Source organism: Nycticebus coucang, chromosome 9 (genome assembly GCF_027406575.1).
Source record: "Nycticebus coucang isolate mNycCou1 chromosome 9, mNycCou1.pri, whole genome shotgun sequence".
Taxonomy (NCBI): Eukaryota; Metazoa; Chordata; class Mammalia; order Primates; family Lorisidae; genus Nycticebus; species Nycticebus coucang.
Window position 1 is genome coordinate 50,672,849 of NC_069788.1, and position 15,172 is coordinate 50,688,020.

Here is a 15,172-nt window from a genome sequence, read left to right on the forward strand (position 1 = left end):
TTTCTTTAGGCAGTAGTAGAATTTGTGAAATTTTTTTTCACTCTTTTTATGTAAGTACTTTCGTAATACTCCAATTTTGCCTCTTGGCTTGCAAAGCCTAATTTTGTAGTTGGAGTTGTTGTTGTTGTTTTGAGACAGAGTCTCACTATGTCCCTCTGGGTAGAGTGCATGGCGACACGGCTCACGCGATTCTCTTGCTTCAGCCTCCCAACTAGCTGGGACTACAGGTGCCCACCACAATGCTCGGCTATTTTTTGGTTGCAGTTGTCATTGTTGTTTAGCAGGCCCAGGCTGGGTTCAAACCCACCAGACTTATTGTATGTGACCGATGCCCTAACCACTGAGATACAGGTGCTGAGTGCAAAGCCTAATATTGACTATCTGGCTTTTTAAAGGAAAAATTGCTGATGTCTAAGTCTTTTGTGGATTTTCTTAACTCATTAAAGTTTCTTTCAGTCAACTGAACTATATATATCAATTATCATAAACTGTTTTAAGTGTGGCAAATAATATCATTGCTAGCAATAATCTTTTACAATTTTTCTCTAAGAATTTAGCGTATTTCTGTTAGGACTTATTACTTAATATACAAACTATGAAAACTTTCTATCTTTAAGTAATTAATTCCTTTTGATACACGTAATCTATACAAGTTATTCTATTGTCTCAATAAAAGTTTAAAATTTCTTGAATATGCTGCTGAATGTCTTGAATTTGACTTTTAAACTGCATTTTTTAGCTGGAAATGCTTGATCCATTCTGAATATTTTAATGTGATTTTTAAAGGCTCCAATCATTTCCCCAAATAATTTAATTCATATTTTATTTCTCTATCAAGAGTCTTTAAAGAGGTATAAATCAATTTTTTCTAAGCTCTTTTCACTGATGATTGATTGGTACTCATATTCTGATTTATTTTATCCAGTTCTAAGTCCTGCATCCACATTAGCCTCTCCAAGTGCAGAAGGAAACACTCATATATTGTTCACCAAGAGATTTGGCCGAACTTTTCTTATCATTTAGCACTTATTCCAAGAATTCAAATATCTTTTTTATCCACTATAAGTACAATTTTTTGTCCAATCTTTTGGCTTTTGTAAGTAGTTTAGGCTATCTTAAAATTTGAAATGCACATCCCAGTCATATTTTATTGTTGTCTTAAGTTAATTACCTTTTACTCTTCTGACATATTTATAAAGTTGTTTTAATATCAATGCTTTTTATTATGAAAAGTATTGAACACAACTTCTAGTGACTGAACCTTCATCTTAAGCTGATCCAAACTTACCTTGTGAATATTGTTTTCCTTCTTTTCCATGTTTTCTTCAAGCATCTGGGGTTTTTTGTTTGTTTTTTATTATTAAATCATCTGTTTTAAACTCAGATTTTTGGTAGATTTATACCATTCAATTCTTGTTCTAAGGCTGCATTCTGTTAAAGATAACTATTTTCTTATTGTTTTAAAATAGCTTAATTTATAAAAACTTTACATTTGTCTTTAACTAGAACAGACATTCTTATGATAAACTCTTCTTTTCCCCATCTGTATAAATTCACCTTTCGTCTATTTAAAAAAAAAAAATCCAAATGATAATAGTCAGAAGGTTTTGAGCAGGTACTTGGAACCAGCACAGAGAAGGAGAAGCAACTCCTTTTGGACCACCTGTGCAGCCATTGGTCATTGGCTGAATGCTAGGGATGGGATTTTCTCTTGGGATTGGGCAGAAAAGCCAGTGCAAATAAAGGGCAAATCAACAGAGGCAAGTCAGTTAGGGTTTAAAGAATCCAATCATTGTAAGCCATCTGGGTTTGAAGGACCCAATCAGTGTTTGCCAGCAAGTTTGGACAGGTAGACAAGGCATAAAAGCCCAGAGCAGCTGAGCTGCAACACTCAGTACCCATTCCATTGCATTGGAAGCTTTATCTTTTAATAAACTACCGTTCTATGAATTGCACATGCCTGTGGTCTGTGAATTCATTCTTTTATTCCTGAGACCAAGAACCCAGCCAGGAAAAGAAAAATCTAGTATCACCTACCACCATCTCCCATGTTAGGCCACAGAAATTTTATGTGAGTCTCATGTCTCCTGAAAACGCTGACATGGCCTCACTCCCTACATGTATAAACCAACTGAGACCATGATTTGATGGCAGTGAGAGAAGGTATTCAGTGTCAAACATTTTCACTTAACAGCACACATAAAAAACATACAGCCTATTCTTGAACAAAGAATGCTAGCAACAAGGTGTCTATCCTTGGCCCTAAAAAGTAATCACAAAAATTTGAGTATTAAAGTATTTTTACACATGTATAATTCAAAGATCACTGTCTAATAACTTGGTGGTTAAGAACTTACATGCCCACATCAGTAGTCAAAGTCCTCTTAATGTAAGCATGTCTTTTGGACGCCTAATATTGAAGAAATTTAAAGAAAGATTCCTCCCCTCAATAATCTATGCCTGTTTTCTTGGTTTAGATCGGGAGGGTAGTCATGGAAAAACTGAATTCTTATTGTCATGTTAACAATTTCAAATGTATAAACTCATGAAGAATCCAGGTAACTTGAAAAGTTTTACATTTCAAAGATTTACAGTCCAACCATAATGGCTCCCCAAACCCATAAGCCTTCACTGTTCTTCAGTGTGACCCCACTCTTGGGCACAATACAAAATCTATTTACTGGAAGTGTAAAGAAGCATAATGTTCTAACTAAATATTTATCAAAATGCTACTTTATTTTGGTATAGTCTACTCCATGCATTTATAGTAAATTGTTCATTAGGAAATCCTAATGATTTTTTCAAAGGGGTGCCCATGGGACCTGAAAAAGACAAATTAGGCCTTCTATCACAAAGAAAACTGTCAGATAAGTCAAGACCATCTGAGTTTGCCGGAACTTAAGGAAATGTTCTAAGACAAACTGGCACATGTCAAAAGGACATCTTAGCTGACAGGAAGGGATCCTCACTGGCCAAAATAGTAATAGTTTCAGAATCAAAAGCATGGTAGTATAATGTAGAAACTGACATGTTCATATCAAAGAAGATAGATAAATGGATGGATATATAATAGATGATGTATAAACGCATGCACATACACAGTGACAGAAAATAAAAAAGAAAGCTATTCCTTCCTGCAGAATGCAGCAATGAATTTCCCATTGCGGCTATATTGTGTTTATAAAATTTATTGGATTATACCTTTAGAGATGAGAAGGTAAATTTGATCTACAAGACTGTATTCCTTCTACAGGTTTTAGGAGAGAATCTATTTCCTCACCTCAACTTCTAGAGGCAACCTATATTCCTTGGCTCACGGCATCTTACTAGGTCTTTAAACTCTGTAGCAGAGTGTCTTGTCTTTTTTCTGACCTCCTGTTTCCCTCACAAGAAATCTTGTGATTAAAGAGAATTTTCCACACATGCCTAGAGATTCTGAAATTCAGATAGCAAACAGTTTCAGAACCCCAGCATGACTCAAGGCCAATAAGACATCCCCCAGGCATATCACAATTAACTTCACTAAAGTTAATATGAAGGAGAAAATTCTCAAAGCAGCCAGATGTAAGAAAGCCATTACCTACAAAGGGAAGAATATTAGAATGACTGCACATCTCTCTGCTGAAACTTTTCAAGCCAGAAGAGGGTGGTCGACTTTTAATCTCCTAAAGCAAAATAACTTTCAACCCTGGATCTCGTATCCAGCTAAACTGAGTTTCATTTATGATGGAGAAATTAAATACTTTAATGACATTCATATGTTGAAGAAATTTCCCATAACCAAACCAGCTCTTCAGGATATTCTCAGACCTATCCTCCATAACGACCAACCCAATGCTCTACCACAAAAGTAAACTCACTCAGAAACTTTTGATCAAACTCCAACTTCCACACTGGCGAAAGGATTAAAATGTCCCCTGGACTTTCAAAAAACTCAATACCCAAAATTTTACCAGACTTATCAATATTCTCCATTAATGTGAATGGCTTAAACTGTCCTCTAAAGAGGCATAGGTTAGCCGACTGGATACAAAAACTCAGGCCAGATATTTCCTGCATATAAGAGTCACATCTAAACTTAAAAGATAAATATAGACTCAGGGTGAAAGGATGGTCATCCATATTTCAGGCAAATGGTAATCAGAAAAAAGCAGGTGTTGCAATTTTATTTGCAGATACAATAGGCTTTAAACCGGCGTGGTGGCTCACGCCTGTAGTCCCAGTGCTGTGGGAGGCCAAGGCGGGTGGATTGCCTGAGCTCAGAGGTTCAAAACCCATATGAGCAACAGTCAGCCAGAGTAAGACCCCGTCTCTACCAACAACATCAAAAACGGCCAGCACCGCAGGAGAAGGAAGAAAAAGCACCAGAAAAGGAGTACTTCAAACAAACATGAACAAGCACACTGAAATTAAAAATTAAAAAAAAAAAAATTTAGGGTGGCGCCTGTGGCTCAAGGAGTAGGGCGCCGGTCCCATATGCCGGAGGTGGTTGGTTCAAACCCAGCCCTGGCCAAAAAAAAAAAAAAAAAGTAAAGAAGGATAAGAATGGTCGCTTCATATTTGTTAAGGGTAATACTCAATATGATGACATTTCAATTATTAATATCTATGCATCCAACCAGAATACACCTCAATTCATAAGAGAAACTCTAACAGACATGAGCAACTTGATTTCCTCCAGCTCCATAATAGTTGGAGATTTCAACACTCCTTTGGCAGTGTTGGATCGATCCTCCAATAAGAAGCTGAGCAAAGAAATTTTAAATTTAAACCTAACCATCCAACATTTGGATTTAGCAGACATCTACAGAACATTTCATCCCAACAAAACTCAATACACATACTTCTCATCAGCCCACGGAATATACTCCAAAATCGATCACATGTTAGGTCACAAGTCTAACCTCAGTAAATTTAAAGGAATAGAAATGATTCCTTGCATCTTCTCGGACCACCATGGAATAAAAGTTGAGCTCAGCAACAACAGGAATCTGCATACTCATACAAAAACACGAAAGTTAAATAACCTTATGCTGAATAATAGCTAGATCAGAGATGAGATCAAGAAGGAAATTACCAAATTTATGGAACAAAAATACAGTGAAGACACGAATTATCAGAACCTCAGGGATACCGCAAAGGCAGTCCTAAGAGGGAAATTTATAGCACTGCAACCCTTCCTCAAGAGAACGGAAAGAGAGGAAGTTAACAACTTAATGGCACATCTCAAGCAACTGGAAAAGGAAGAACATTCCAACCCCAAACCCAGTAGAAGAAAAGAAATAACCAAAATTAGAGCAGAATTAAATGAAATTGAAAACAAAAGAATAATACAACAGATCAATAAATCAAAAAGCTGGTTTTTTGAAAAGGTCAATAAAATAGATAAACCTTTGGGCAACCTAATCAGGAAAAAAAGAGTAAAATCTCTAATCTCATCAATCAGAAACAACAAAGACAAAATAACAACAGACTCCTCAGAAATTCAAAATAACGATTGGATTAAAGATGGCGACTGAGTAACAGATTCCCTGAAACTGGACATGGTGAGTCTGGAGAGATAAAATTCCAGACATCTCTGTATGGTGATATCTGCCTATCATCATCCCTTTGAGGATACAAGGAGTCAGCAAGGGACTTCTGGACCCCAAGAGGAGGACAAAAGCAGTGGGAAACTGGCAAGTGGTTGCGTGTGTTTCATCGACCTAATCACGCTGGCAACCGTGAGTACAAGCAGCAGTGAGACTGCAAACCGGAAAGACCTTACCTGTGAACTGTTTCTGTGTTTTTGGACTTGGCACTCAGTTGAACTGCCTTGGGGAGAGCTTAGGCAGGAGTGTGGAGAACATTGGGCATTGTCTGGGGCCCGAGACAGAGCCACTGAGCTGGGCTACAGGGAGCCATTCTGTGAGAAAACTGCCCCAGCAAGCTCCGCTGTCAGGGTCCCAGAGCAAGGAGTGGGTGGGACCTAGTAACCTAGCAACTAAGCAGCCTAAAGGCGGGGACTGAGCTGCCTTACAGCCTTAACCCTTAGGGGCAAAGTGAGATGGTTTTGGCACACTGGAGGCTTGGGCTGTTGCCCTGGATAGAGTGCCGTGGTGTCACAGCCCATAGCAACCTCAAATTTCTGGGCTTAGTGCTGCCTGGACCTCCGCAAGATCTGTGCCACGACCCTGCATCAAACAGGCCTCCGCATGCCCTGACCAGGAACTGCGGGAGCCATGCAACCCTGTGTCCTCCCTCAGGTATCCTCCCAGCCTCCACACTGGGCCATTCATCTGGCCAGGGATACTGGTATCTGTGTGCCTTCTGGAGCCCTCCCTGCCTCTACGCAGAGCCCTTCTCCTGGCCAGAGACTGCTGGAGCCTTGGGCTCTCTGTGCCAAAGCCACTGGGTGCCAGGCACTCCCAGAACCGTGCGCACCACATCCCGCCCTGTTGCTGGATCCGGCTGTGTCACACGTCGGAGCTGCTCCACAACCAGAACTCCCTAGCTGGAGCAGCCCCAGAGGAACTCACAGGCTCACTCCCTACAAAGATCAAGCAACAATAGAGTGATCCCACAGATATCTAATCTTGGACAGACACCTCCCCAACTCTGAGGACAGCCAGAGGCAACGGAGAAAAACAATCATGAGGCGAAATCAACAGAAAAACTCTGGCAATATGAATAATCAGAGTAGATCAACTCCCCCAAGGATCAATGGGGCAGACACAGCACAAGATCCCATGCATAAACAAATAGCTTAGATGTCAGAAATCAAATTCAGAATCTGGACAGCAAATAACCCAAAGATAATAATCCAAGCAGTAACCCAAAAGATATCTCAAGAATTCAACAAATTCAAAGACCAAATGACCAAAGATTTTGACACATTGAGACAAGAAGTTGCATCCCTCAAAGATCTGAGAAACACAGTAGAATTCCTCAGTAACAGAATGGAGCAAGCAGAAGAAAGGATTTCTGACATTGAAGACAAAGTTTTCGAACACTCCCAAACTCTCAAAGAGGAAGAGAAATGGAGGGCAAAAACAGATCACTCTCTCAGAGAGCTCGGGGATAATTCAAAGAAAACCAATATTCGTCTTATAGGGATCCCCGTAAGCGATGAAGTGGCTTCACAAGGCACAGAGTCTCTTCTCCATGAGATTAGGAAGGAGAACTTTCCAGGCATGCCAAGAGATTCTGAAATTCAGATAGCAGATAGTTTCAGACTCCAGCACGACTCAACCCGAATAAGACATCCCCCAGACACATCATAATCAATTTCACTAAGGTTAATATGAAGGAGAAAATTCTGAAAGCTGCCAGACTAAAGAAAACCATTACGTACAAGGGCAAGAATATTACAATAACTGCACATCTCTCTGCTGAAACCTTTCAAGCTAGAAGAGGATGGTCATCAACTTTAATCTCCTAAAACAAAACAACTTTCAACCCACGATCCTATACCTAGCTAAACTGAGTTTCATTTATGATGGAGAAATTAAATACTTCAATGACATTCACATGTTGAAGAAATTTGCCAGAACTAAACCAGCTCTCCAGGATATTCTCAGACCTACCCTCCATAAAGTCCAGCATAATCCTCCACCACAAAAGTAAAATCACCCAGAAAGTTTTGATCAAATTCCAACTTCCACAGTCACGAAAGGATTAAAAATGTCCACTGGATTCTTGAAAGGCTTATCAATATTCTCAATTAATGTGAATGGTTTAAACTGTCCTCTAAAGAGGCACAGGTTGGCTGACTGGATACAAAAACTCAAGCCAGATATCTGCTGCATACAAGAATCGCATCTTACATTAAAAGACAAATATAGACTCAAGGTGAAGGGATGGTCATCTATATTCCAGGCAAATGGAAAGCAGAAAAAAGCAGGCGTTGCAATCCTGTTCGCAGACGCAATAGGCTTTAAACCAACCAAAATAATTAAGGATAAGGATGGACACTTCATATTTGTTAAAGGTAATACTCAATATGATGAGATCTCTATTATTAATATTTATGCACCCAACCACAACACACCTCAATTTATAAGAGAAACTCTAACAGACATGAGCAACTCAATTTCCTCCACTTCCATAGTAGTTGGAGATTTTAACACCCCTTTAGCAGTGCTGGATAGATCCTCCAAAAAGAAGCTAAGCAAAGAAATTTTAGATTTAAACTCAACCATTCAACATCTGGACTTAACGGACATCTACAGAACATTTCATCCCAACAAAACTGAATACATATTCTTCTCATCAGCCCACGGAACATACTCCAAAATCGACCACATCCTAGGCCACAAATCTAACCTCAGCAAATTTAAAAAAATAGAAATTATTCCTTGCATCTTCTCAGACCATCATGGAATAAAAGTTGAACTCAATAACAACAGGAACCTGCATACCCATATAAGAACATGGAAGCTAAACAACCTTATGCTGAAGGATAGATGGGTTATAGATGAGATTAAGAAGGAAATCACCAAATTTTTGGAACTAAACAACAATCAAGACACGAACTACCAGAACCGCTGGTTTACTGCAAAGGCAGTCCTAAGAGGGAAATTTATAGCACTCAAGCCTTCCTCAAGAAAATGAAAAGAGAGGAAGTTAATAACTTAATGGGACATCTCAAGCAACTGGAGAAGAAAGAACACTCTAACCCTAAACCCAGCAGAAGAAAAGAAATAACCAAAATCAGAGCAGAGCTAAATGAAATTGAAAACAAAAGAATTATACAACAGATCAATAAATCCAAAAGTTGTTTTTTTGAAAAGATCAATAAAATAGAGACAGTGTAACCTGGCTTATTGTACCCTCAATGAATCCCCAACAATAAAAAAAATTAAAAAAGCAAAGAAAAAAATAAAATAAAATAGAGAAACCTTTGGCCAACCTAACCAGGAAAAAAAGAGTAAAATCTCTAATTTCATCAATCAGAAATGGTAATGATGAAATAAAAACAGAGCCCTCAGAAATTCAAAAAATCCTTAACAAATACTACAAGAAACTCTACTCTCAGAAATACAAAAATCTGAAAGAAATAGACCAATACATGGAAGTACGCCACTGACCAAGACTTAGCCAGAATGAAGTGGAAATGTTGAACAGGCCTATATCAAGTTCTGAAATAGCATCAACTATACAAAATCTCCCCAAAAAGAAAAGCCCAGGACCAGATGGCTTTATGTCAGAATTCTACTAAACCTTTAAAGAAGAACTTATACCTATACTACTAAATCTCTTCCAAAATATAGAAAAAGAAGGAATATTACCCTACACATTCTATGAAGCAAACATCACCTTGATCCCCAAACCAGGGAAAGACCCAACAAGAAAAGGAAATTATAGACCAATATCACTAATGAATATTGATGCTAAAATACTCAATAAGACCCTAACAAACAGAATCCAACAACACATCAAAAAAATTATACGCCATGACAAGTGGGATTTATCCCAGGGTCTCAAAGCTGGTTCAATATACGTAAATCTATAAATGTAATTCAACACATAAACAAACTTAAAAATAAGGGCCATATGATTCTTTCAATTGATGCAGAAAAAGCTTTTGATAACATCCAGCATCACTTCATGATCAGAACACTTAAGAAAATTGGGATAGAAGGGACTTTTCTTAAACTAATAAAGGCCATCTACAGCAAACCCACAGCCAATATCGTATTGAATGGAGTTAAATTGAAATCATTTCCACTTACATCAGGAATCAGGCAAGGTTGCCCATTGTCTCCATTGCTCTTTAACATTGTAATGGAAGTTTTAGCCATTGCCTTTAGGAAGAAAAGGCAATCAAGGGTATCCACATAGGGTCAGAAGAGATCAAACTTTCACTCTTCACAGATGATATGATCATATATCTGGAAAACACTAGGGATTCTACTACAAAACTTTTAGAAGTGATCAAGGAATACAGCAATGTCTCAGGCTACAAAATCAACACCCATAAATCTATAGCCTTTTTATATACCAACAATAACAAAGCCGAAAAAACAGTCAAGGACTCTATTCCTTTCACAGTAGTGCCAAAGAAGATGAAATATTTGTGAGTATACCTAACAAAGGATGTGAAAGATCTATACAAAGAGAACTATGAAACCTTAAGAAAAGAAATAGCTGACGATGTTAACAGATGGAAAAACATACCATGCTCATGGCTGGGAAGAATCAACATTGTTAAAATGTCCACACTACCCAAAGCAATATACAATTTTAATGCAATTCCTATTAAAGCTCCATTGTCATATTTTAAAGATCTTGAAAAAATAATACTTTGTTTTATATGGAATCAGAAAAAAACCTCAAATAGCCAAAACATTACTCAGCAATAAAAACAAAGCAGGAGGAATCACGCTACCAGACCTCACACTGTACTATAAATCCATAGTGATCAAAACAGCATGGTACTGGCACAAAAGCAGAGAAGTAGATGTCTGGAACAGAATAGAGAATCAAGAGATGAATCCAGCTACTTACCATTATTTGATTTTTGACAAGCCAATTAAAAACATTCAGTGGGGAAAAGATTCCCTATTTAACAAATGGTGCTGGGTGAACTGGCTGGCAACCTGTAGAAGATTGAAACTGGACCCACACCTTTCACCATTAACTAAGATAGACTCTCACTTGATAAAATATTTAAACTTAAGACATGAAACTATAAAAATACTTGAAGAAAGTGCAGGGAAAACTCTTGAAGGAATCGGCCTGGGTGAATATTTTATGAGGAGGACTCCCCAGGCAATTGAAGCAGCTTCAAAAATACACTACTGGACCTGATCAAACTAAAAAGCATTTGCACAGCCAAGAACATAGTAAGTAAAGCAAGCAGACAGCCCTCAGAATGGGAGAAAATATTTTCAGGTCATACCTCCGATAAAGGTCTAATAACCAGAATCCACAGAGAACTCAAACGTATTAGCAAGAAACAAACACGTGATCCCATCTCAGGGTGGGAAAGGGACTTGAAGAGAAACTTCTCTAAAGACAGATGCACAATCTACAAACACAAGAAAAAAAGATCATCATCCTTAATCATCAGAGAAATGCAAATCAAAAGTACTTTGAGATACCACCTAACCCCAGTAAGAGTAGCCCACATAACAAAATCGCAAAACCAGAGATGTTGGCATGGATGTGGAGAAAAGGGAACACTTCTACACTGCTGGTGGGAATGCACACTAATACGTTCCTTCTGGAAGGATGTTTGGAGAATACTTAGAGATCTAAAAATAGATCTGCCATTCAATCCTGTAATCCCTCTACTGCATATACCCAGAAGACCAAAAATCACATCACAACAAAGATATTTGCACCAGAATGTTTCTTGTAGCCCTATTCATAATTGCTAAGTCATGGAAAAAGCCCAAGTGCCCATCGATCCACGAATGAGTTAATCAATTGTGGTATATGTACACCATGGAATACTATGCAGCCTTAAAGAAAGATGGAGACTTTACCTCTTTCATGTTTACATGGATGGGGCTGGAACATATTCTTCTTAGTAAAGTATCTCAGGAATGGAAGAAAAAGTATCCAATGTACTCAGCCCTACTATGAAACTAATTTATGGCTTTCACATGAAAGCTATAACCCAGTTACAACCTCAGAATAGGGGGAAGGGGGAAAGGGAGGGGTGGGAGGGGGGAGGTGGGTAGAGGGAGGGGGATTGGTGGAATTACTCCTGCGGTGCATCTTACAAGGGTATATGTGAAAGTTAGTAAATGTAGAATGTAAATGTCTTAGCACAATAACTAAGAAAACGCCAGGAAGGCCATGTTAACCAGTGTGATAAAAATGTGTCAAACGATCTATGAAACCCGTGTATGGTGCCCCATGATCACATTAATGTACACAGCTATGATTTAATAAACAAAAAAAAGAAAGAAATTTTGTGATTATACTGTCCTACCTGGCTAAAGCAATATAAAGTCCCCATCACAATATCCTTAATATGATCATATCTGTAAAGTTTAGTTGCCATATAAAGTAATATATAATCAAAAGGTCTTAGGGATTAAGGCATAACATTTTGACAAAAGGAAGGAAGGGGCAGTATTTAGCCTGCCACACCACTTCATAAATGTAGAAGGAGGGATGGAACTTGAAAAATCATCTCTTGGCAACCATCATCATCATAATTATTTCTGAAAAGAATCATTAAAGAATGCTTAACATAGCAGCTGTTCCCTGGTTCATTTCTCCCAGTCTCAAATTCAGTGCATTTTATTCTTTCTACCCTCCTTACCTCCCAGCTGCTCATAATGTAGAATCACTAAATGACTCTAACATCTTAATGATAAATTTAGTAGGCAAAAGTTGGAAAACAGAATTCTAGCTAATCTCAACATATTTCCCAAATGACAAAAATTAATAAGGAAAACATAGTAACTTGAAGGTGAAAAGGCCTGGCAGACACAGTGTTAGCCAATAATCAGAGCCAGTAGCACCAATAATGGAACCATCAAACATTAATAAATGCACTGAGAAGGACACAATAGCATTTCTGTGGTGCTCCTGCAAAAAATAAATAACTTGAATCTAATCTGCATAAATATCCAGGCAAACTTATTTTGAAGCATATGTATTATGTAAAATAAATGATTCTTTATTTCTTGGGTGGCAGGCTAAAGACAAGGAGATGTATGCCACATTTTTTTTTCATGCCTAGTTGGAGATAAAGAATCACAGATACAGAAAGACAAAGTCAGCAAAATCAATGTAATTGCCAGCCACACAGGAAATTAGGCAAAGTTTAAGGATGTATTTTGATTTTACTCATTTAGGAAATAATATTTGAATCAGTCATATCTGAATTTTACAGACTTCAAAAGCTATAGCTGACATTTGAGAAAAAAGAAAACACGCAGGAATTTCAAATATGTTACTTTATACTGAATTCTTCTTTAGTTGCTATTTCTCTCCAGTTGAATGTGACTGCCTGTTTAAAGTGTTATACACATGCTAATTTCAGATAAAGATGGTTGATAACAATATAGATAACAAAACTATGACTTTTATAAAAAATACATTTTTATTTGGAAAATATGTAAGTTGACATTCATAATGTACTTAACCACAAATATTCAAATTAGATCAAGCTTAATAAGAAAAATAAACTAACATTTTCCATATAACAGATTTTATCACAAAAGTTTTCCAATGTATTTTCAAGTACTTCTTTTATAAATGCATTGGCTTCAAATCATTGTCTGAGCCTTGTTCTCTGCCTCAAATGTTCTCAATAGCTCCTTAGTCTATGCAGGTGCTCTTAGCCCTTCCCTTGCCTACTGACAACCAGCTTGTGATGATCATTACCTTATAAGCTCTTTTCACCTCCTGTACACTTCTACTGCATTGCCAAAAGAGAGATGTGGAATGCCCACTTTTGCTACATCATTTCAGAGTATTTCTGGCTACATTCCATAAAATTACTGTCTTTCTATTGATTTGAATATGAAAAAATACCAAAATTGCTCTCAATATTTGTATTCAACAAATAATAGCAATGTTGGAAAAAATATTTAAAGCATTTTGCTATGTCTGTAAACTAAAGAAAGAAGACAAAAGTGTTCTGCCTAAAAAGGAAGAAATTAAAAGACATATTCTAGAAATTTTATAAATTGAGAACATCACAATTCTATAGAAATTATAGACTGATCTTTTATCAATATTTACAACAAATCCTATGCTCATTCTCAATTAATAAAAGACTACCTTGGATTTATTTTGTTTGTGTCATAGAAAAAAAAAACTGTTGATGTTTGATGGTGATTTTACATGACTGTTTTCTCTACAGTCAATTGTACTTAGGTAGATTGTGTTTTATTCAGTTCTGTTTCCAAGAACTCTGAAATCATATGAGAGTGCACACTCAATAAGTGCTGATAGAGTGAGTGAATAAAAAAAGTGATTGATGAATCAATACATAAATCACCAATGAAGAGATACTTCATTACATATACTATTAATATCACAAATCAACAAATTCAATCCCAGACCCCTAGCCTTCTCACTGCTCCTCTTATATCTTTGTTTCTGAGGGTGTAGATTAGAGGGTTGAGACTAGGTGTGACAACAGTATAAAAGAGAGCAATGAACTTGCCTTGATCTTGAGAATTTTCTGAAGGTGGCTGGAGATATATACACATAGCTGGAATGAAAAAAAGAAAGACAACCATAAGATGGGCTCCACATGTGGCAAAAACTTTCTGAAGTCCAGTGGTTGATGGCATCCTTAGTACAGTCCGGGCAATGGCACCATAGGAAGTAAGAATGAGGATCAGAGGGATGAGAACAAAAATGGAGCTCATCACCATGAGGGTCAGCTCATTAGCACGGGTATCAACACACGATAGTCTCAGCAGTGCAGGAACTTCACAGAAGAAGTGATCCACTTGGCGATGTCCACACAGGGGTACCCAGAAGGTGAAGAAGGTATGAAGTGCTGAGTCAGTAAAACCACTTACCCAAGAAGCCACAGCCAACAGGTGGCAGACACGAGGGTGCATGAGGGCAGTGTAATGCAAAGGCCTACATACAGCTGCATAACGGTCATAGGACATCACCACCAGGAGGACACACTCCGTGGTTCCCAGCGCAAGGACAAAGTAAAGTTGAATCATGCAACCAGCATAAGAGATGGTCTTTTCAGGGCCCCAGAGATTGACCAGCAATTGAGGGATACAGCTGGTGGTGTAGCAGAGGTCCAGAAAAGAGAGGTTTGAGAGGAAGAAGTACATGGGAGTGTGGAGGTGGGAGTCCAGGTATGACAGGATGATGATGAACAGGTTGCCTATCAGTGTCATCAAGTAGAATATCAAGATCACCACGAAGAGAACTACTTCCAGATGAGGCCAATTAGAAAAACCCAGTAGAATAATGTAGGCCTCAGAACTAGCATTGACTTTTTCCATCATCATTCATTTCCTGGTATATGAGGGGGGAAAAAAAACACATAAACTCAAAAAAATGTAAATTAATGTTCCAAGACTCATAGAAACACATTGAAAACATCACAAACCAGTTTGAAGGGTCTACCACTGTTCAATCATAGGGCAATTTGATCATTCAGAGAAACTATGATACCAATAGTAATGAATTGAACAAAATAAAAATCTTAAAGCTCATATTGATGTAAAAAATAAAAGAATAAATAAAT

General features: G+C 37.7%; 1 protein-coding gene across 1 annotated transcript; it reads right to left on the reverse strand.

The window, feature by feature from the left end:
* Window positions 1–14,000: 14,000 nt before the first annotated feature.
* Window positions 14,001–14,937, reverse strand: LOC128594501 (olfactory receptor 2J3-like). Its single transcript, XM_053603352.1, is given in 2 exon segments — window positions 14,001–14,921; window positions 14,923–14,937. Coding segments are annotated over 2 exon segments (936 nt in total).
* Window positions 14,938–15,172: the final 235 nt, after the last annotated feature.